A 23,765-nucleotide genomic window follows, 5' to 3' on the forward strand; every position below is an offset into this window, starting at 1 on the left:
CACCGTCCCCACCTGCCCTTCAACTCCCATCACATCATCCTACCCACTCTGCCCCTGAATCCCTCTGGCTACGGGAGTGGCACCGCTGGGGTCTGTCAGGAGCTATAATGGGAAAACAATCCTTCCTTGGAGCATCCCAGCGAGCAGGAGATGTGATGGCTCCTGGAATTCCACTGTTTAACTCCTGCCACTCCTGCTGTGGATTTTCTTCTTGCTGAGGGAGAGGTCACCCCTTTGGAGGCTCCAGAGAGAGCCCTTTGGAGGCTCCAGAGGGCCAGGAGGAAAGTCCCTCAAACTCCCCTTTGCCTGTCTAGCCAGGTAGATTTCCTTTTCCTCATGGGGAGTTTTCCACGTATAATCTCAGGATGAGACTTTCTGGCTCCTGCTCCATCTCCCCCATATTTAATTCTCTCCTCTAAAGCATAATTTTCCCTTGGAGGAGGTTCAGAGTGAGGTGAGAGCAAAGCCTGTGGGAAATCCACGTGGGTTTGGCTCTTCAGAAGTGCAACTGGGCTTCCTTCAGCCTGCCCCTTTCTCCTGGGGATCTGGGAAGGTGGGGAGTTCCCTGGCCCGATGGATCAAAGAGGTTCAATTGCTGGATAAGGCTTGAAACAAGGAGACAGGTGAAATTACATTCCCAGGAATCCCAGAATCCCGGATTGGTTTGGGTTGGAAGGGACCTTAAAGCTCAACCAGTTCCATGGCAGGGACACCTTCCACTAGACTGGGTTGCTCCAACCTGGCCTTGGACACTTGCAGGGATGGGGCAGCCACAGCTTCTCTGGGCCCCCTGAGCCTTTTAAGAAGAGATATACATTTATTTTTGTGGTTTTCTGCTGTTTGTTGTTTATTTAGATGCTTTTTTCTATGGAAACTTGTGGGTTTTGGTTGCCTACCCCCAGCAAGCAAGGAAACCATGGAAGCAAAGACTTCCCACAGTTGGGTGAAGTCTGAAGTAAGAAACAGTCCAAACCAGCTCTTTTGATTCCATTATCCTTAATTTCAAAAAAAGCTCTGGCACCATCCAAGACACTCATTTGTTCGAGATGTCACTGATGAAAACAAGGAGACAGAGCAGGATGATGGTTGAAAAGGAGGTGGTGGAACTGGAGTGTCTCCCTTTGGAGCTTCCCTAATCCTGCACAGGGTCATCTCTTGGAGACATCTCTGTGGGAGCCATCTGTGCCATCGAGGGTTTGTTCCTGCCCTTGAACTCCATGAAGGGAAGATCCAGATATTTATCCATGAAAGTCTATCCAAACTCTGATGTCCTGCTCTGAGGCAAAAGAGGTTGGAACGAGATCCCTTTCCAAGCAAAACCATTCTGGTTTCTCGTGAAAACACTGGAAAAGGTTGGTTTCTCTCTCTTGTGGAGGTGGTTTGGTGGGTTTTCTTTTTCTTCCGGTGAAGAGTCATTTTTTTAATGCTTTAAATCTTAAGATGGAGACAGTTCTGCTCCTCGAGTTTCGGCTTCCTTATCGTCAGGAATAAGATCTGTGTGCAGGTTTCTAATACATGCTAATGAGATCTTTCCAGGGAAGGAATTAGGCTCCAAAAAAAGCCGGATTTAGAAATCCAGAATCTTATTATGTCTTCAGGTCTGGGTAGTAATCAGCAAAAAGTTTCTCGGTGATGAATGAGTGAGTGACATTTCGAGCTCCATCTGTTGCCTCCGGAGCGGCGCCTCACGACGTGTTTCCATGGCTGAGGGGATGATTCATTTTGGTTCCCATTCATGGGGCGGGAAATATTCCGGGAGCGGGGAATGACTCCAGCCCTTGCTGAAGTGCAGCATGTGTGGAGCTCGTAGGAAACCTCAGCTGCTGTTTGTGCTCCCACAAAGGATCCAGGCTGTCTTTGAGGTCACCCACGCTATCCAAGAATTCCCGGGGACTGACCTGCCTTTGAGGGATGGCTCCGCTGCTGCTGCAGCCTGGTTTTCCTTATGGACCAATTGTCTGCCCCCGGAGTGAGGAATCACCTCCCGGGGCAAATCGTGCTCCCACTTCTCCAGCTCGTTGTCCTTTGGATTATCTGGGCTGTGATGCTTAAGCCTGTTGAGTAATTCCAGCCCAAAACGCCCTCCCTGGGATCTGCTCCTAGAAAATGGGGTAGTAAAGGTAAGGATTCAGTAGAGCAGAAACTGTTTGTCCCAGCCAGAAGTGGATGATCTGTGAGGTCCCTTCCAACCCAGAGCATTCCCTGATTCTGGGCTGGTCCCTCAGTTTGCCCTGGCACAGATCCAGGGAGGAGCCTGTGCCTTCATCCTGCCCCACGGGATGCTTGGGATGTGCCACAGGCAATATTGGTGTCCTGGGGTCTGCTCCCACCCCCTGCTCCTGGACCAGTTTGGGGGTTCCTCTAGTCCAGTCCTGCCTAGGGAATGAGCTGAATAGTGATGGGAATATGGGATTTTACCTCTCCCCTATTAATTTCTCCTTATATTTGGGCCATCTCCCACACTGTGGATAAAACCAGCTCGGCAGCTTCGTTCTGCTTTCCACACAAAATCCCTACTTTTCTCCTGGCACTGCAGTCGGATCCTGCAGTAGCTCGGTGCTATTTATAGCTCTGATCTCACTGTCTCTCAGTATTTCGGGGAGTTTTGGCATTTTGGGAAGTGGGAGCCCCTCTGGAAAAGGATCCCAGGGCTGCCCAGCCGACATTCCGGATCTCAATGCCTCCCACTGCCGGGGGGATTGGTTTAATTCCCAAAAATTTAGTGCCACTCCACTGGCACGAATCCTCCTTCCAGAATAAACCACCTCAGACGCTCCCTTGGCTGCGCTCGGAGCGAGCAGGAGCTGCTTGCCTCCTTTTCCAGGCTGATTCCAAGGAAAATGAAGGTGATGGGTTGTAGGAACGGTGTTCCGTGACTTTGAATTCCATACTCCCAACATGCCAAAATCATTCCTGGTGGCAGCAACTCGCTATTTAAAGGTTTCTCAAAATATAGGGAATTTTTTAAAAACCCCAGGCTGTTGCTGGACTCCAAGGACAGCCCTCAGGAATAAAGTCAGGGAATAAACACATGAGGTTTTTGCTTCTGCCCACGGTTGAAAGAGCTGAAAATAATCCTTGGAGGGGGAGATCCATGGACATTCCTCTACATCCTGCTGGGGGGGTCCAGCAGGGCGGGATGGGGCTGATTCCAATGAAACATCCAAGGGTTTGGGGTCCTGAGCACATCCTCTGGCTTTGGATTTATTTTTGGTCGGTGCTCCAAGGCTCTGTTAGCAGAGTGTGGCCTGAGGGCACGGCTGGAACACCAGGAATTGGAAAGGGAACTCATTAGCTGGGAATAAAGCCTCAACCTGGAGGGAGAAACTGAATCCATGGATTGTGGAAAGCCCTGGCTGGGGAGGGTCCCCTCCCTGGTGGGATTTGGGAAGGCACCAGGCACTGGAGAGTTACTGTAGGAACTGGAATGCTCTTTTCTTGGGATTTTGGGAGCATGTCCTGGTGTGTCTGTCCTTTATATCCTCTTGGAGCTGCCAGGGGAGCGATTTCCTCCTCCAGCCTTGAGCAGAGTCTCATCCCCAGGGTTTTGCAGCAGGTTTGGGGAAGTTGGTGTGATCTCCCCCTGTTCCAAAGGGAATTGCTGAGGGAAGAGGAGCTGGGAAGGAGCTGTGCGTGTCCAGAGGGACTTGCTCTGTGCCAGAGGCAGGGAGGGCTCAGGGAAAGCGTTTCCTGCTCTTTCCCTTTGAAAGTGAGGTTGGATTTTAAATGGGAGAGGCAGTTTTTCTGTGCTGCTTAAGTTTCAATTAAAAAAAAAAAAAAAGAGAGAGAGAGAAGGAAAAAAATAATTTTGGAAACAGATTTTGATTTTAAAAAATCCAGGTTGAGGTTTAGTGGAGGTGTCCCTGCCCGTGGCAGGGGGAGTAGAATGAGATGGTCCTTAAGCTCCCTTCCAACCCAAACCATTCTGTGAATATTTGTAAAATTTTGAAATAATTTTGAAGTAATTTTTAAATATTTTTAAAATTCAGCTCAAGTTAAAGTAAAAAGATTGGCATTTAAATGTTCAGCTGAAGTAGCCCATGTCTGGCTCATACTGAATTTTTGGTTTCATTTTTTTGTTACATTTTAGTGTGTTTTGAGGACTCAGTCCTATATTTTCATCCTTTAAAGACCGGCATGAAAAGGCTGTATCAGAGAAGGGGAGGAAAATTCAGGTATTCCTGTTAATTCTATTGAAATGTATATTCAGAGGTTTAGTTCCACCTTCCCCTTATCCCTTCCAGAGGGCTCAGAACTCTTGAAGAAGTGGAAGCGTGGAAGAAACTCCCCATATGAGTTCTCTGGTAACGTCTTTATCTCCAGCCTTTATGGGAAATGTTTTTAATTTCTCCTCTGGAGCCAGGCTGGGAGAGCTGGGAGTGTCCAGCTGGAAAAGGGAAGACTCCAGGGAGACATTAGACCCCCTTCCAGGGGGCTCCAGCAGAGCTGGAGAGGGACTTGGGACAAGGGATGGAGGCAGAGGACAAGTAGGAATGGCTTCCCACTGCCAGAGAGCAGGGATAGGCGGGATATTGGGAAGGAACTCTTCCCTGGGAGGGTGGTAAGGCCCTGGCACAGGTTGCCCAGACACTGCTCCATCTCTGGAAGTGTCCAAGGCCAGGCTGGAGCAACCTGGGCTAGTGGAAGGTGTCCCTGCCCATGGCAGGGGGTGGGATGGGATGAGCTTTAAGGTCCTTCCAACCCAAACCATTCCAGGATTCCGTGATTAAACCCTTTTTGTCAGATGTGCGCCTCGCTCACAGGTTGGAGATGATCAGTTTATCCCCATTTCACTGTATTTGGGATTTTCCCACTGTGTGTGTTCTGGCCAAGCTGTCAAATTTCCCATCTCCATCAGCAGTCGATGGGGACTGAGGTGCTTTAGGTCTTAATTAAGGTACAGCACCCAGGCAGCCTTTGATGTAGAGCCATGTTTGATTTATCTGGGGAGAGAAACACCAGCAGAGTGTTTCTAACTTGGTATGAAAACCATCGTAACACGACCATGGAATCAAAATAATGGGGGAGGAAAAATTTCCTTATATGCCAAGGGTGGAAAAAAATAAATTAAACCATGAAATTCCTTCTGTTCCTACAGGGAAGGAAAAGGCAGGGAGAGCTCATGAGATAGTTTATTATTCATAATCATGATCTGGTCTCCTAATTCATGGGGTTGGCATTTCTCATTCCATGAATATGGTCTTTATGCCTTTGCCCACGTCATGAATCCCATTGTTTCAGTGTGTTCCCAAGGCAGGACCTACAAAAGCAATTTTTGAGTCTTCCATGAAATATTCCTTAGAACACAGGGGTTTTTTTGTCCTGGGGATGTGTCCATTGGGCAGAGGGGGTTGGATTGTGTCGGGAGGGCTCCGTGGCTGAGCTCCTGGCAGTGCAAACAGGGGCTTGTTTTGAGCCTGGAATAGTAAAAAGTCGGGAATGACGCAGCTCTGCCCAGGCTCTCAATGGGAATTGTGGTCACCATCCCTGCAGCTGCACCCTGTGCCCACAGTTTGGGGGGAATGAGTCCCTTTGGATGGGAAAGGGGGGGGTTTGGGGAGTTTTCTCAGGACCAGTGTGGAGCAGTTCAGGCTCTTTTTAGGGAATAAAGCAGGAGGAATTGATCCCAAGGCACAAAGGATGTTCCTTCTGCTGGATTTGGTTTTAGGTGCTCGGGAGAGCTGGGGATGTTCACCTGGAGAAGAGAAGGCTCCAGGGAGAGCTGAGCCCCTTCCAGGGCCTAAAGGGGCTCCAGGAGAGCTGGAGAGGGACTGGGAACAAGGAATGGAGGGACAGGACAAGAGGGAGTGGCTTCCCACTGCCAGAGGGCAGGGAGAGATGCGATATTGGGAAGGAATTGTTGCTGTGAGGGTGGAGAGGGTCTGGGATGGAATTCCCAGAGAAGCTGTGGCTGCCCCTGGATCCCTGGAAGTGTCCAAGGTCAGGCTGGAGCAAGCTGGGCTAGTGGAAGGTGTCCCTGCCCATGGCAGGGGGTGGAACTGGATGGGCTTTAAGGTCCTTCCCAACCCAAACCATCCTGGGATTCTGTGTTGTTGAAAATGCATTTTCAGCTTTTAGGAAACACAGTGTTTGGATTATAAAGGTGCAGGTAGGAAAACACAGGTGGATTTCCAGGAAAACTGTGTTTGGCATAAACAGTGTTGACAAATTCCAGGAGCTGCACTGGAGAGGAGCAGATTTCTGTGGAGAGCGGGAGCAGGTGGCTGCTCCCTCTGTGTCAGCAACACTGCCCCTTAGTCCAGGTGGATAAAAGGTGGGAGAGGTTGTGTCCAGGCCTCAGGAATCTTCAGCTGGACAGAGGAATGGTCAATGCATTTAAAAGTCTTGTGATTCCCAGGGGAATCAGCTGTTTGGTGTACTGACTCCCTGGGTTGGATCCTGTAGGATTCACTGTTTGGAGCTCTCCCAGAGCCTTGGAGGGTATAAAGCTGCATTAAATCAACACTCAGGATGATATTCAGGGAGTTTTGGAGCTCTGGGGTATTTGCTTGTAAATTTGGGAGACGGGCAGTGATAGGAGAGCTTTGCACTGGTGTCTTTATCCAGCACTTGCCTGGACATCATTTCCCCCTGGATCCCATCTGTCTCCCCATTTTCCTTATACATCCAACATAGTAGTGGGATTTTTGGTGGAAACTTGCCCCTCTTCCTTTCCCAGGACACAGTGTGTATCCCTCAGTCCCTCTGCTGCTGGGACAGGTGCCATATGGATGTAGGGCTGGGACAGGGATGGCAGACTGGAGGAGTCCAGAACATCCCTTTGTTGCTCTGGCAAACCTGGATCTAATGGGAAGTGCCTGTTCTCGGAGGAGAAGCTCTGGAAGTGACAGCCCATGGAATGAGGTGGCTCTGCGGGGTTGGTTTGGAACTGTCAGGTCCCACTCAAGTGCAGGGAAAAGGGATGGAGTGTTTTTCCTGGGTGCTTTCCATAGGGGTGCTCCGTGGGCAGGAATGAGAAGGGGCTGACCATGGTGCCAACCACGAGGAAAGCTCTGGGCGTTCCCAAGGAGGGCTCAGGAACACACAGAATCCCAGAATGGTTTGGGTTGGAAGGGACCTTAAAGCCCATTCCATCCCATCCCCTGCCATGGGCAGGGACACCTTCCACTGGACCAGGTTGCTCCAGCCTGGCCTTGGACACTTCAGGGATGGGGCAGCCACAGCTTCTCTGGGCAACCTGTGCCAGGGTCTCCCCACCCTCCCAGCCAGGAATTCCTTCCCAGTATCCCATCTAACCCTACCCTCTGGCAGTAGGAAGCCATTCCCCTTTGTCCTGTCTCTCCATCCCTTGTCCCCAGTCCGTCTCCAGCTCTCCTGGAGCCTCTTTGGGCACTGGAAGGGGCTCTGAAGTCTCCACAGAGACCTCAGACGTGCTGTTGAGGTGAGTTTGAGTGGTTCTCTCCAGGTGCTCTCCCCAGAATCCCTGTGGTTCAGTGAACTGAGGAAGGAATCCCAGCTCTGCCCCTGCCCTGCGGGGCAGAGAGGGGAGCAGGGAAAAGGGCACAGGAAGGAAAACAATAGGGAAGTGGAGGGGAGAGCTTGTGGGTTGAAAAATAGCAACAGTTCCAGTAATGTGACCTTTTGCAGAAAATGTTTCCAACAAAAAAAGAAAGTCTCCTCCTCCTCCTCCTGCCTGGCACAAACCAGGAGCGGGGAGAGGGAACACTCAGCTCTGGCACTCAGACTGTGCCCCTGGAGCCCTCCTCCATGGTAGCATTTGGGAAAAACCCTGTTAAAACTCCTTCCCTGGGATTGATAGGACTGGTGTCCTGACTGAGGGGATGAAAAAAAAACCACCTTTTTTTTTTTTTCTAGTTTTGTTGGAGCTCCATGTTTTTGAAGGATGGGCCGCTGTTCTCCTGCAGCTGCTGTTCACTGGGAGCCCTCAGCAGTCATTGAGGGATTGCCCCGGGGAGAGAAGCAGGAAATGTGGCAAATGGGAATCCTGGGAAATGCAGGACTGTCATCTGGGGGGAATTCAGAAAGTTTTTAGTCATTCATGGCATCACAGTAATATTTGTTTTAAACAGAAACCAGCTGACTTTGGTCACTGCAAGGGTGGTTGTCAGAGGTGTCTGTTGCTGCCCTTTGGGGAGATCCTCCTGCAGTGCTGCCTTCAGGAAGGACGTGGAGCTGCTGGAGCAAGTCCAGAGGAGGCCCTGGAGCTGCTCCCAGGGCTGGAGCCCCTCTGCTCTGGAGCCAGGCTGGGAGAGCTGGGGATGTTCACCTGGAGAAGAGAAGGGTCCAGGAAGAGCTGAGAGCCCCTTCCAGGGCCTAAAGGGGCTCCAGGAGAGCTGGAGAGGGACTGGGGACAAGGGATGGAGGGAGAAGACACAGGGAATGTCTTCCCAGTGCCAGAGGGCAGGGATAGATGGGATATTGGGAAGGAGTTCTTTGCTGTGAGGGTGGGGAGGGTCTGGGATGGAATTCCCAGAGAAGCTGTGGCTGCCCCTGGATCCCTGGAAGTGTCCAAGGCCAGGTTGGAGCAACCAGGGATCACGGAAGGTGTCCCTGCTCATGGCAGGGGGTGGCACTGGATGGTGTTTGAGATGCTCCCCAAGCCAGGCCTGGCTGGGGTTTCTGACCCAGCACACAGGGGGTTCTGCAGAAGTTTCATGAAGTGAGAGCCTCGTGTTCCATCCCCTCATCCGCCATCAGTCAGGATGAATCCTGTCTGGGAAGTCTTAGGTTAACCTTAATCCTCCCTGTTTCAGGTGATGCTGGATGAGCAGGAGGGAGTGATGAGCAGGAAGGGTCACCCACGTGTTGAAACCCTTCGCTTTTAGCAAACATGTGTTTATAGGAGGCGGTGGCTGGAGGAAAACTTCTTGATCCCTAAATTCCTTCAGTGCTTTGTTGCCAGAGTTTAACGGTGCTGCTCTTGACTCAGTCCAAGGTTCTGGACGCAGCATGGGAATTAGATCCCTGTGGGAACGTGGCGTACACTCACCTCTCCTCTTGTGTTGTAGTTGATGTGACCACAGCACTGCCCTTGCAAGTTGCCCCGAGTTCAGTGCCGATGGATCTGCGCCTGGACCACCAGTTCTCCATGCCGGTGACGGAGCCCACGCTGCGGGAGCAGCAGCTGCAGCAGGAGCTGCTGGCGCTGAAGCAGAAGCAGCAGATCCAGAGGCAGATCCTGATCGCGGAGTTCCAGCGGCAGCACGAGCAGCTCTCCCGGCAGCACGAGGCCCAGCTGCACGAGCACATCAAAGTAAGTGACGGGCGCCTGCCTCGGGATCGTGGAATCCTGGAATCGGGAAGGTTGGAAAATAGCTCTGTGGCAGTTTGACAAGCTCCATGGTCGTCTGGTCTGACCATTCCCACAGCACTACCAGTTCCACACTGAACCCTCTCCCCATGGACCACGTCTACATGGATGTGGAACATCTCCAGGGATGGGGACTCCGCCACTGCCCTGGGCAGCTGTGCCAGGGCCTGACCACCCTTTCTGTGAAAACATTTTCCCTAATATCCAATTTAAACCCCCCTGGCACAGCTGGAGGCCGTTTCCTCTCCTCCCATCCCTTGTTCCCTGGGAGTAGAGCCCGAATTTCCCCCCCCAGCTCCCCCCTCCTGTCAGGGAGTTGCAGAGCCAGAAGGTCCCCCCTGAGCCTCCTTTTCTCCAGGCTGAACCCCCCCAGCTCCCTCAGCTGCTCCTGCTGCTCCAGCGTTAAAAATGCACCAACCGGGAAGTTCCGGTACAATTCAACCCACCAGGAGGTTCCCTGTTACTGTTGTCACATATTTGGGAGCAGAGTGGCACATAAAGAGACACTGATCTCTGTGGGGACAGTGACAGGACCTCAGGGAGCTGTGTCAGGGGAGGTTTTGGTGGATCTCACAAAAAGGTTCTTCCCCCAGAGGGTGGTTGGCACTGAACAGGCTCCCCAGGATTTGGTCATGGCCCCAAGGCTGCCAGAGCTCCAGGAGGGTTTGGACAACACCCTCAGGGACAGGGTGGGATTGTTGGGGTATCCTGGGCAGGACCAGGAGCTGGACTGGTGATCCTTGTGGGTCCCTTTCCACTCTGGATACTCCATGATTCTCTAAACTGCTCATTGGATGTTTGGCATCAGCACAAGGTGCAGCCCAAATGCCTGGCCCTCATTCCCTGCAGGAACAGGGAATGCAGGGGCAGTGGGTGCAGGTAGCTCTGCACACTCCCAGGTTTTCCAGAATTAGGCTTTGCCCTGTGTGGGACAGGGAGGGAACAGGCCCAGGATCAGCTGGAAGTCCAGTTTGGAAGATGGCTGTTGCACAGTGCAAACATTAGACATTATATAAATATTTCCCAGTGCTGGCCCATTGCTATGGCAACGGGAGCTTTTGGAATTGCTAATAGGCTCCTCCTGCAAAGGGGGATTAGTGCTGCACATGGTAAATAGCCTTAATGTAATATTAAAAAGCAGCCTCGATTCAACCTTATGTAACTTGCATTTCAATACAAAATGCATGTCAGATTGGGGAAGGTGGGATTAAAAGTTAATGGGGTGTTATTTACAGACTTTTCAGGGCAGAGAGTTTGGGTTTGTAAGAGCTGCTCCTGTCTGAGGTTTGATTAAGAGCAAACCCTGTCCTTAGTGGGTCCTTGTCAGGACAGAGGTGCTTGGGTGTAAATACGTTTATAGATACACTCCTAGAGGCATAGTATGTGTATCTGGGTGTACACACACATATAATAATAGAATAGCATAATAATAGAATTATTCTGTGTCCACCCTTTTTTCTGTGTGCACAGTTGTCCATGCACCATTCCTGCTCCGTGGATCACACGGTGCACTCGAGGGGAAAGGATTAGGGAACTTCTGGGACAAATATTTCCATTATTTCCTTGCAATTCCTTGTGCCTTTCATGATTTATCTTTTAAAAATAAGAAAGGCTCGTTCCCAGTTCATGGAGAAGCTGAAAGCACTGGTGATGGGAACATATTTGCTCTCACTTATGTGAAAGCTTTGATTCAGGTCAAACGAAGGACCTGGGATGTGATTTTGAGGAACCACATTTTGATGCAGGCCATGAGGTAATGTATTTCTTCCTCTCATGCGGATGCTTGGCTGGATGAGAAACTTCAAATAGGGATGATTTAAGCCTGGACTAAAGGATGGCCTGCAAAGTGATCTGCAGTGGTTTGGTGTGACTGGAATTGCCTTAAAAATCGAGCAGCACGTTATTGAAATAAACCCTGTGACGCCTCACAAAGAAAAGAACCCCCAAACCCGACACCAAGTGTTCCTGTGATGCATCTTCCTTGGGAAAACATCCCTCTTGCCTTTGGATCCGTAAGTCTACCCACACTGAGATGAATTTTAGATCTCAGAAACTGGCACCTATGTTCGTTCCAGTGGGTGTAGGTGCAGGGAAGGGATGATTTTGTCCAGAGAACTACAGTATATAGCTTTTTATTTGGACTTTGAGCTGTCCAGCTCCTTTAGGGCTCAGGAAGGAAGCAGGGGGGATATTAAAGCAAATAAACCCCATTTTATCCTCTGTAAGTGAAGCACTGGGGCTTGAGCTGTGGAATTTGGGATAGCAATAGTCCTGAATGAAGATGCAGAGCTCTTGGGGAGCTCCGAGTCTTCAGTGTCTTCCATTCAGAAGGAATTGTGGTTTGGGGTTGTTTTATTCCTTTTATTGCCCTGATGTTGGTGGAAAGAGAGGAACTGGTTGGATTCAGTGGGAGGAAGGGGGGGCATCTCTGCTTCCCACCCCCCAGACAAAGCCTGAGCATAAGAAATGTCTTAAAATCTTCTCAAGTAAGTGAAATTTGGCTTGGAAAGTGCTGGCATGCCTTGCTTGTTTTTCTATTCCAGTAGATAACTTTTTCCTATTAAGAGCTGAAATTCTGGCATTTCCCAGAACTTGGTTGGATTCCATAATCATCTGGCCATGAGGAGGAGAAGCTGGTGGGATGATGGCCTGAGCATGTGATCCCTTCCCTGGGCTGTCCCAGTCCTTGCTCTTACAGACGTTGTGTTCTGGCCTTCGCACAGAGGGGCCAAATTCTCCCAGGTGCTGCAGTTTGGAGAGGGCCAGGCTGTGAGGGAAAAAATATTTGTGGAAGGGCTCTACAATGGCCAGTGGGCTCATTGCATGGTGAGAAAACGTGGGCGTGGAGAGCTGGGACAAGGGGGAATGGCTTTAAACTGAGAAAGAGCAGGTTTCCATTGGATGTTGGGAAGAAGTTCTTTGCTGTGAGGTGGGATGGGGCTTGGAGCAGCCTGGGCTAGTGGAAGGTGTCCCTGCCTGTGTTGGAACAAGAAGGGCTTCAAAGTCCCTTCCAGCCTTAAACCACAACCCTTCTGTGGTCCTGTGTTGATCCTGTGAAAACCTTGACGTGTTTAGGGAAAATAAGCTGAGCCTTTGGAAGGCTTCCCACCATCCAGAGCAGGGAAGGTGTCTCACAGCTCCAGCTCAGCTTTGCAGATTCCCGAGGCTCGACATCGGAGCGCGGCGCCGGAGAGGCCGCCAGAGCCGGGCAGCACTGGGGGCAGAGGTTCCTCTCTCCTGTAGCCACTTCCCAAGATGAATTTTCCATCCCAACGTGCCTCAGCAGATGTGTGACAATATTTATGGCCTTGCAATCTGCCTTCCCGAACAAACCCAAGGGCGGAATCGGGAGCCTGGAATAAGGCCGTGGAAAGCCTCTCCGCAGGTCCCCCTGTGAGCTTTGCCTGACCTTTGGTTGTGAAGGGATGGCAGGGAATTTTTTCCTTTCTGAGTCACTCATTCCCAGCCAAGATCAGCTGGAAGTTACTGAAAGCTTTTCCGTTTGCCTTCTGGTCAAGGGGCTGGAGGGGGATGATGGGAGCGGGGCAGGATCGGTGCCTTGGCAGGGCCAGAGGCTCCTGAGGTGGTGTGAGCTCAGTGGAGAAGGGAAGGACGTCGTGGGGAGTGTGGTTCGTGTGCTCTGTCCCAGCCTGGAGCAGGGCTCTTCCCAACTCTGGCTGTTTTATGGCTACACCCGGAAACTCCTCCGGGCTGCTGACGCACACGGGCAGGAGCACACGTGGGACACACCAGAGTGGCCTGGCGGTGGTGGGACAGCCCTACTGAGCCTCTGGGCCTGCAATCCTGACCTGGAGACATGCAATCCTACTCCCAGTTTTCCTGTCATCTGAGAAAAGGTGTTATTTACCTCAGCAGAGAGGGAGTTTTCCCATGGAAGTTTGCGTGGAAGCAGCAAGAGGGAAAGGAGCTTTGTAAGGATGTTCGGTCTGAAGCGATCCTGGAATTGTTCTCTTTCCATGGACACAGTGATTTCCTGCTTGGAGTGAGGGTGGTAACACATCAGAGGTGTTTGCCTCTTGTTCAGAGGTGAAGCTCTGGCCATTCCTTTGGTTCCAGAGGGTAAAAGTCTTTCAGGGAATCTTCCGTCAACTTTTGCTGCGCTGTAAAGAAATGAAATTTTTTCCCCAAAGGTGTCTCAACTTGACAGTTGTCATGTGGATCCTGAAGGGAGAAACTGCTCTTTGCTTCCATGTGGAGCCACCTGCCCTTGGAATGGCCTGCAGGATATTCCTGGAGGTGTCCAAGGCCAGGTTGGACAGGGCTTGGAACAACCTGGGCTAACGGAAGGTGTCCCTGCCTGTGGCAAGGGGTGGAATGGGATGAACTTTAGGGTCCTTTCCAACCCATTCCATGATTCTGTGACAGCTCATTGGGCCCAAGTCACATCATCTTTTAGTTGCTGTTGGTGTAGCCCTGACGGTGCATAGAACTTCTCTTTGGGGCCTCTCCATGTTCATTCCCACTCAACAGGAAAAAATGGGCATGTTCCAGTCCTGCTGAGGGGCTTGGTGTCATCTGCTGATCCCTTGGAGCTGTGCTGGGTTCACCTTCCCCGTGTCCCCAGGCCAGGGACACCTTGATTCCTGCAAAGCATCTGCTTCCCTTGGACTCTGGAAGGGCAAACTTACCTCTCACTCTCCCATATCCCAGCTCCTATTCCTGGCTATGTCTGCTCCCTCTGTGGGTCCCAGCTCCCGTTCCTGGCTGTGTCTGCTCCCTCTGTGGGTCCCAGCTCCCGTTCCTGGCTGTGTCTGCTCCCTCTGTGGGTCCCAACTCCCATTCCTGGCTGTGTCTGCTCCCTCTGTGGGTCCCAGCTCCCGTTCCTGGCTGTGTCTGCTCCCTCTGTGGGTCTCAGCTCCCGTTCCTGGCTGTGTCTGCTCCCTCTGTGGGACTCTCTCTGCTCATTTTGGTGCCGCTCTTCCATGGGGCGCCTGTTCCTCACAGCCTGCGCCGTTTTCTGGAGGAACTTAAAAAGCCTGGAGATACCAGGTGTCCTCCTCTGTCTGGATTCCGAGATGACAGAATTATTCATCTTAGGAAGCTGCAGCTGGGTACAGCCAGTGGTAAAAAACCAGACTGAACATTTTGTGCCTCGTTACGACTTCAGTGCGCTCAAACGCTCTCCCGCTGTTTCCAGAGGCTTCTGTTCCCCCTCAGTGACCTTTTCCTGGTGCACAGAGCCCACTCCAAGACTTAGACCTGGATCCTGCAAAACTCCACGTCTGATGGAAGTAACCCTGGGGAAAGCTTTGGGAAGACCAGTTTGCTCTCTTTGAAGGGGCCGGGTGGGGACTTCCCTCAGCTTCAGAGTCCGGAACTTTTCCAAGGATAAATCTGCACGGAGAGGGGTGGGTTTTGTCAACAAATCCATGGAGCAGCTTGCACACCTTTGGCTGAAGAAGCCCTGGGATAATTCAGGCATCTTCCTCCCATCCAACCACTGTTGGTGGAGCTGGAGTGCTCAGCCAGGGAAGTTGGTCTGCACTGGTCCTTACAGACCTACTGAAAATCGGGAAAAGCAAGGTTTCCTTTGGGTGTCTTCACATTTTCTTGGCTGGAGGGAGCAGAATTTTCCCTATTTTTCTGGAGTAATACCTGTGTGGGGCAATTCAGTTTGAAATTTCAAAGTAAACAGCAGCAGAAGGGACATTTTGCAGTTCCCACACCTGAATATTCAACTCCAGTTTTATCTGATTTTTGAACTGATAATTGTTAGAGAACACACAGAGATTCAGGGCAGGAGTGAGGAAATCCCCAAGTGGATCCTGCTGTTTTTAGCAGAACATTCCCGTTCCAACTGTTCTGCTCCCTGAACCCCAAAGCAGTTCCCAGGGGACGTAACTGCTCCTCCAAGGACTGAGGTTGGATCTCTTATTTAGCATTAAACATCTGGGGCTCCTCCTTTAAGGAATTTCTATGGTTCTTTGGCTTCCAGGGAATGATTTAAATCCAGTTCTTTGATTTACTTGTTGCCATCTATGATGGGATGGGTGTTCCCTGCTCCTGACTCCCTCCCCCCCGTAAGAACCATGGAAAGCCCAGCAGAGGCAAACACAAAGGAGTTTTCCTCACCTTTAAAGGGGAAAATGGGAGAAGGAACTGAATGTGCTGGATCCTGCAAATGGAAAGGCTCTTGGATACTCTGCTTTTGAGAAAGGCTGGAGAGGGAGTCAGGAAGCAAAAGGCACTTCAAAAGCATTCTCAGTGCTGTACTTGCGCAGGTATTCCAGCCTTTCAGGAGAGGTGAGGGAAGGAAACCGGGATATAACATAATACATCCATAACAAGCTGCCGAGGTAAGAACGTGGGATCTTATCACCCAGGGCCAGAGAGGAGGGAACACAACCGGCATTCCCGCTCCTGGAGACATTTGAGCCTCGTGAACTCGAGCACCAGACGTTCCCAGTGGGATGTGTCGGCCCAAGATCAGCCTCCTGCCCGGGAAGCTGCCGGCTGGGCCGGATCGTGTCCCTGCGGAGCTGCCCGGGATGCTCTTGGCAGATTCCGACTGTCTCTGCCTGGTGGCGGGAACGGGGCACGCTGGGTGTGCGTCCAGGAGAAGGGATGATGGATGCTCATTCCTTCAGATCTCTGTGTCTTGGCTTCTGCTGGAAACCACAATGTTTTCCCCCTCCCCATCTCCCTGTACAGCCGATTAATCCTGACTGGCCTCCGGTGCTCCAGGAGAAATCCCAAACACGCCGCACCAGAGCCAAGGGAGCGAGTCCTGAAACTGGAGCTGCAGCCTGAGACTTCAGTAAACAGGATGGGGAGAACATGAGGCAGAGAGTCCAGCCAGCACTGAGATCCCTATGGAATAACCCAACCCAGAGTTATCCCAGAAATCCAGTGCCATCCGTGCTTTGCTTCCACCTACAGCTGGTGATTTTTCGGGGTGTTTGTTCTGGGCGAGTTCTTTCTTCGTCATCACCCACGATCTTACTTCATTTTTACAGACCCTGAGCTCCAGATCATTTTAAATACCTGATTTAACCCTCACAAACTGTAGAATTCAAAGCAGGGGGCAGCTGATTTGCCTTAAATCAAGGAATTTGCCCCCAAACCAGTGCCTGGCTCCTGATGGAAGAGTGAGAGGGGGCAAGAAGGACCTCCGTGCTTGGCTACTCCTTTAGCAAATTGAGGAGTGGTTGTGGGGGTCTCCAGGAAATGCATTCCCCCTGGGAAATGGGATTTGGTGTCAGCCCCCCACAGTTCCTGGAGCGCTGCCGTTCTGCTGGTGTTGAAACAACTAAAGGTGTTGTAACAACTAAAGGGAACAGTTTTAGCTGCACTTCCCTGAAAAAGAGGTTTCTTTGTGCAGTGGGAGGTGACAAAGCCCTCACTGAGAAGGTGTCAGTGCCCATTCCAGGTAGACACGCTGGAGGACTGGAGACAATTGAGGAATGTGAAGGCAAAATCCACTGGAGCGCTGACAGTTGATAAATACCTGGAAATGCTCTCCATGCCCCTTCGTGCCTTTATTAATATTCATATATGCTAAAGGAGCAGCAGCAACACTGACTGCAGGTACAGTTGAACATTTGTGCAGTTTTCCTGAACAGTGGAAGCAGTGACATTAAACATATGCAGGAATCCCCATAGTTATAAATATTTACAAATATTGATTTTGGCAAGAGCACCTAATTCAGATGTTGTGAGCTCCCTAATGCAGGGTTTGTGTCTGTCACCGTGGGCTCCTCAGGCGGAGTCTCAAATCCAGGGGCTTCCCTCAGTGTCTCACTTGGTAATGCAATTTAAATATTTGGGAAGTAAGAGTTGGGGAATAAACCCAGCACTGTGTGATGGGCACAGGGGTGGGAATGGTCACTGCCTGCTCGGATTTGCCTCAGTTGCTTTAACTCGATCACAAATGGATGTTTTCCTGAAGTTTCAGTGTGTGGGACAACTTCTTGTATCACAGAATATCCTGAGCTGGAAGGGACCCTCAAGGATCATTGAGTCCAACCCCTGGCCTTGTCCGGGACACCCCAACAATCCCACCCTGTCCCTGAGGGTGTTGTCCAAACGCTTCCTGAGCTCTGGACACTTCCCTGGGGAGCCTGTTCAGTGCCCAACCACCCTCTGGGGGAAGAACCTTTCCCTACTTATGCAATCTAAATATATCAGAGCTCCTGAGAAGTGTGGAGAAACATTCCTGCCCTGAGAAGACACCTGGGTGGGTTTTCTTTGCTCATTTTCCCAGACACCACCAGTGATTTCCTTTCATTTTCCATGGAGGCGTCACTTCATTCTTTTATTTTCTTTTTTTTTTTTTTTCCAACTTGGAAACAAATATGAAAAAACTCTCCTAAGAATAAGCTTTGTGGAAACCAGGGTCAAAACGAGCAGGGACAATACATCCCTAATGAAACTTCCCTAAACCATCCAGCTCCAAATTGGGCTTTTCATTCCCATTTCGCTCCAGATGTCAGTGAAAGCACAGCTCCTTCTAAAGCAGCCTAATGTATGTAAACCCTCGCAGGAAGCAGAGCCTGCAAAGCCAAGGAGACTGCAGATGGAGAGAAAAGGCTCCTGATTTCAGAAAAATAACAAAACCTGTTTTACCATATTGTGCATTAAATATTGTTCATTTGCATACTTTCCATGGCGAGGTTCTGGGAGCCCACCATGTGGTGGACTTGTTGGAAGTCGGGAAAGATCCTCTTTTTCCAAATGGAGATGTGTTAGTAGAAGCTGCTGCTTAATTAGAAAACAAAAATAACTAGGGTTATTTTCTTTTTTAATTCTCTATTTTTTTCCCCTCCTCCTTTTGTAGGTTTTTATTGCCTGGATTTTGGGTTGTTTGCATGAAATTCCACTGGATCGGGAAGGGAAGCTTAGGTGCAGTCGCTGCAAAGAACTGGATCCCGGTGTTTTACAACAGTCTGCCTGCTTGGAACAGGCGCAGCAGGGATTCCTCCATGGAAAATTTCCAGCAGATAGCCAGGCAGATTGGAAATACCTCTTAGATGATTTTTTTTTGTTGCATCTTTATATAGAATAGTGGAGTTTTTGGTGTATCTTTAGTGCATCCGCAGCTGAAGTGTCGGGTGGTCCGAATGTACAGTGCCACAAATTAATGAGGGAAACACAGAAAGGCACCCACAAGAATCATCAGCTCCTGGTCCTGCACAGGACACCCCGAGAATTACAATTAAAGGAATTAAAGTGTGCTCAAGGAGAAGGAAAAATCAGTGTCCGTGGGGTGGGAGCCTTTTGTGCAGGGTTTGGAGAAGGATGGACTGAGATATTCTTGGAGAGAGGAGGTTCTCTGTCTCAATAGCTGTGGCAGGGGTTGGAGTGAGATGATTTTAAGGTCCCTTCCAACCCAGAATGTTCTGGGGTTCCATGATTCTGTGATTCTGATCCCTTTCCACGTTGGGATTTGGTGATCCCGGAGCGGTGGGTGGTATCCGAGCACAGGCTCCCATTAAGTGCAGCCTTGGGGAAGGCTCATCCCTCCCTGGAGCAGGCAGGGGTTTGGAGCTGGAGGTTGCCAGCTCCAGATCAATCTGTTACTTTATAAGCTGCCAACATAAAGAGTGTGGGGCGGGCGGTGGGAGCTGGAGTGCTCCGGCATTCCGGGGGGTTTGCAGGAGCCAGAGCAGCCCACACAGCTGGCTCCAGCATGGATCGTGCTGGACAGGGTGCAAATAAAATTGGGAGGTGGTAAATTGTAGTTTCAGGGGGTTTTCTTAAAGAAGAAGGAATTTTTAGCCCCAGGGAGATCCATTCCCACCTCCCGGAGCTGCTGGGATGTGTCACTTGTCACCTGCTCTTCCTGGTGTGCTCCTGTCAGGACATGGGGTGTTCTCTCACACAGACCACCCCAGGGCACAGCAGATCAAACTGCCACCTTCAATCCCTAGGGGAATTCCCTCCGGACCTAAAAAGGATCCCCTGGGCTGGGGAGATCCACCCCAAATTTCCAGGAGGTTGATGAGTCCACTTCCAGGTGCCGAGACTTGGAGACCTAAGGGGAAACTTGGGCTGGAGCAGGAGCCTTTGGTGCTTCCAGCCTTGAACATCCCATTTGATGGAGGCTTTGCAAAGCCTGACCTTAATTAGGCATCAGGTCTCTTGATTATTCTGTGAATGTGGGTGAGTCAAGAGGGTAAATCCTGCCTGGAGAGATAATTGGAGGAATTATTTTTCTATACATTGAAGCAATTCTTTTATAATTAATCACAGAATCCCAGGGTGATTTGGGTTGGAAAGGACCTTAAAGCCCATCTCATTCCAACCCCTTGCCATGGGCAGGGGCACTTTCTATTAGACCAGATTGCCCCAAGTGTCCCTTGGACACTTCCAGGGATGGGGCAGCCGCAATTCCTACAATTTCTCCGGACAACAGCTAATTCTGAAGGTGGTTTTAATTAAAGCAGACAGTGGAGAGAATATGAAGGCCCAGGCACCAATCTCATCTTTGGCAGCAGCAAAGGGGTTGGGGAAGCCCCTGTTTGGGCAGAAGCTTTTTGTTGTGTCCTCAGACAAGGTTCTTCCTGACCAGGATGCTCCTCCTTGTTCCCATGGATTAAAGCCCTGGATAAAAGCCTCTGGCTTAGCCCTGGGAAGGCTGAGGATGTTAATTTGCTCTTTCTCCCCTCTTCCCTTCTCCGCAGCAGCAGCAGGAGATGTTGGCCATGAAGCACCAGCAGGAGCTGTTGGAGCACCAGAGGAAGCTGGAGCAGCACCGGCAGGAGCAGGAGCTGGAGAAGCAGCACCGGGAGCAGAAACTTCAGCAACTGAAAAACAAGGAGAAAGGAAAAGAGAGTAAGTGGCCAAAGCTCCCTTGTTTGGGTGGTGACAGGGAGAGCAGGGGAGTGGGAGCCAGAAAGGCTCTTTCTAAACCTGGAGTAACCTCTGTGAGTTCCTGGGCTGCACAGGGAACTGTTGGGAGGGATTGAGGGGAAGAGAGAAATGTGTTTCTCTGCTTTATCTCCAGTTTTGTCTCACTAAATGCCTTTTTAGCGTTTTTCAAAAGGAAGCCTGGCCTCTCTTCCCTTGATTTAACATTTTTTGAAGTATTTTTGGCAGCATTCCTAATGGAGGCAGAATATTAAGCCCATAAAACACCAGATGCACCCTGCGTTGCTTCTCTCTTTCACTCCTCTGAATCCCACTCCTTTTAAGACATCCTCGAGTCCTCAGTTCTTCCCTTTAAAGTGTTTCCATTCAGCAGGAGCTTCTTTCAGGAGGTTGCAGATTGTGGGGGCCCTTCCCACGTGTCATTATGCACTTGATGAGATCATTATGGCCTCACAATTTCCCTTATCAGAGACACTTTGGGCTGCTTGTTCTGGTTTCTTTTAGGAGTGAAAGGGAGGAACAAAGCCTCACCAAGTTGTGCCCTCCACTCCCTGGGTCTTCCTTTCACAGGGAATAAAGGAGCTCCTGGTGGAAGAAGCGGTGGAAGGGGGTACCAGGAGGTGGGATTCTGTCTTGGAAGCAAGAATAAGATAGAGCTCCAAGAAGAACTTTTCTAATAGGAAAGTCTGTGAGAGTAAAAAAAAAAAAAAAAATGACCTGAATGTTGACTCTGCCACTCCCTGCGTGTGAATGTGGCATTCTTGGAATCATCAAGGTTGGAAAAGGCCTCCAAGATCATCAAGTGCTACCATTCCCCCAGCACTGCCAAAGCCACCATTAACCCATGTCCCCAAGTGCCACATCCATATGTATTTTGGACATATGGACTGCACCACTGCCCTGGGCACTTTCCAATGCTTGACCACTCTTACCAGTGGCGAAATTTTCCCTGATATCCAACCGGAGTTTCTGTAAAGTGGGATCAAAGAGCCTTTTGGATGCAACACAGAGGTGCAGAGGAAAAATGAAAGAGATTTTGGGGATGTTAAGCTGAAGCTCCTGTTCCCATGGCTACGGTTTTATTTTTAAATTACTTTTTAGTTAAGAAGTACTGTGGTGTAGAATCATTAGAGCACCTCAGCTCTTGAGGACACTCAAGTTATTTTTCGCACATCGGAAAATTTGGAGCAATGCAGCTAAAATTGTCCTAATCCGAAATATGGAGAGGGTGGGATAGAGGTGGAGTTTCTTCTCCCTCCTTGTTAACACCTCTGCTCTGGAGCCAGGGTGGGAGAGCTGGGGGGGTTCACCTGGAGAAGAGAAGGCTCCAGGGAGACCTAAGAGCCCCTTGCAGGGCCTAAAGGGGCTCCAGGAGAGCTGGAGAGGGACTGGGGACAAGGGATGGAGGGACAGGACAAGGGGGAATGTCTTCCCAGTGCCAGAGGGCAGGCTTGGATGGGGTAAGGAATTGCTGTGAGGGTGGGGAGGCCCTGACACAGGTTACCCAGAGAAGCTGTGGCTGCCCCATCCCTGGAAGTGATCCAGGTCGGATTGGAGCAACCTGGGCTAGTGGAAGGTGTCCCTGCCCATGGCAGCGAATGGAACTGCATGATCCTTAGGATTCCTCCCATCCCAAACCCTTCTATGGTATCTCGGGCCTTTCAACCTCCAGTTGAAAGGGAAACCTGCCAGGGGAGCTCTTGTAACCCTCCCCATCCCAAACTGTTCAGCTTCAAGTCTTCCAAAGAACAGGTTTATCCCAAACTGACAGGACACGGCCACACTGGATTGTTTTAAAGACGGATTAAAGAAGACACTTTTTGCAGAGAGAAGGCCTTGAAGCATGAATTTGTCACCTCATCTGGTCTTGCTGCTCAGGAATTTGTCTCCAACTCCTCAGCTGAACTTTCCCCCAAACCTGTGTTCGGAGAGCGAGTGTGAAATGCAGGGCTCCAAAAAGGGGAATTTTTACGTTTTTGAGCACTCTTTCAAAGTTTGAACAATGTTTCACCCTCAGGCTCTGCCTGATAAGAAATGCTGCAGTTTCCTCCTCTCGAGGAGAGACCACGAATTGTTCCCCCTGTGTGTCAAATCACCACATCACCAAGGAGGGTCCAGGAACCGAAAATACCACGGGGTGATCTTTGAGTTTTTATTCCCAGTGGAGCAGACAGTTTTCATGGCCTTTTCATTCCCTCCTTGCCCAGATATTTTCCTTTTGGAACTCCTGCTTTACGCCCCGGTGTAGATGAAGCATCATTTTCCACGTGTCCTGGTGCCAGAGTTTTGATGCGCCGCTCCGGCAGGAACTGTGCCTGGGAGTCTGGGCTGTCAACCCAATGAGCAGTTGGATCCATCAGGGCAGGAAAACAGCCTGGTCTCCGTTGTGGAGAGGAATCATGATGAGAAATGGCACAGCTGACATTTTAACTCTGCAAAAATCACTGAGTTTCTTCGTGAAACGTTGGGGTTTCTGATTGAAGCAGGAGGTTGGACCCTGGGAATTGAATTGGAATTAGTGTGCACAGGGACTCTGGGACAAAGAGGTCTCTCTTTGCAGGAGTTTTCAAGACAAAATCTACATGTGAGACATTGGGCTCGTTCCCCTCCTGCTTCCAGATGTGACTTTTAACAACTGGAGTTTCCACAAGACCCATTTTCTCCAATGCCTTTGATTCAAAGAGAGCTGGAACACCTCGGACAAGTGTTTTATTCCAAGTGTCTTCTATACAAGTGTAAAATCCTTGAAATAAAGTGAAATTAAAGCTCTGATTACATCCCTATTTTCAAACATAGCTTGTGATTCTATGCAAAGCTAAAGAGGAAAAAAAAAAAAAGGAGAGCTCCTTACTGGAGGCACTTTGTTCTTTTCCCTTTGAAAGCAAAGTTCTTCTTTTGGGCTCAAAATCAAAGATTTAACTCTGAATCTTTGGAGAAATTTCAAATTCTTCCCAGGATGGGAATTGATTAAAAAACATTGATTGTATTTTATTTTATTTTCCTTTTTTCTCGCAGGTGCAGTGGCAAGCACAGAAGTGAAGATGAAATTGCAGGAATTTGTCTTAAATAAGAAGAAGGCCTTGGCCCACCGGAATCTCAACCACTGCATCTCCAGTGACCCTCGCTTCTGGTACGGGTAAGTGGGGCTTGGCCTTGGCATCCAGCCTCTTCCCAGTTGCTGGAGATGTGGGGAATAGGCCTGATGTGCTCATGGAATGAACCAGAATTCCCAAAGTGCCCTTTCCAGAGGGTTTCAGTGGGAATAATTACCATGTCTACCGGGACGGTCGCGGTGTTTTGTGCGTTGAGGCCTTTGCTGTCTTTAATCCACAGTTATTCCAACTCACAGGTCCTACACATGACCCTGGAGAAGTTGTCCAGCTTTTCACCCAGGGTTTGATTTTCAGGTGTTATAAAACTTGAACTTCAGGAAACTGAGGAATAATTGTTCATGTCAGGAGTTGGATTTCACTGATCTTTGTGGGTCTCTTCCGACTCAGGAGATTCTGTGATTCACTGATTTTCAGATCAGGATAGTTGAGCAACCCCCCATTTTAAAGCCTTTAACACTTTCTACTCATCTCAAGCTCTCAAAGTGGGAAGGTTTGTTTATTTGGCTCTTTCTGGAAACATCCAGTGAGTC

At 50.1% G+C, this 23,765-nt stretch overlaps 1 protein-coding gene across 5 annotated transcripts in view; it reads left to right on the forward strand.

Moving 5' to 3' along the window:
• HDAC4 (histone deacetylase 4) overlaps positions 1-23,765 on the forward strand; it is a 194,080-nt gene that overhangs the window by 95,615 nt on the left and 74,700 nt on the right. For all 5 annotated transcript variants that reach the window (XM_027667821.1, XM_027667822.1, XM_027667819.1 and 2 more), the window contains 3 exons: positions 8,991-9,235; positions 19,936-20,086; positions 23,138-23,258. In XM_027667821.1, the coding sequence (XP_027523622.1) occupies positions 8,991-9,235; positions 19,936-20,086; positions 23,138-23,258 (517 nt within the window). The remainder of the gene's footprint in view (positions 1-8,990; positions 9,236-19,935; positions 20,087-23,137; positions 23,259-23,765) is intronic.

This window comes from Corapipo altera, unplaced genomic scaffold, assembly GCF_003945725.1.
Source record: "Corapipo altera isolate COAL_440 unplaced genomic scaffold, ASM394572v1 354, whole genome shotgun sequence".
NCBI lineage: Eukaryota > Metazoa > Chordata > Aves > Passeriformes > Pipridae > Corapipo > Corapipo altera.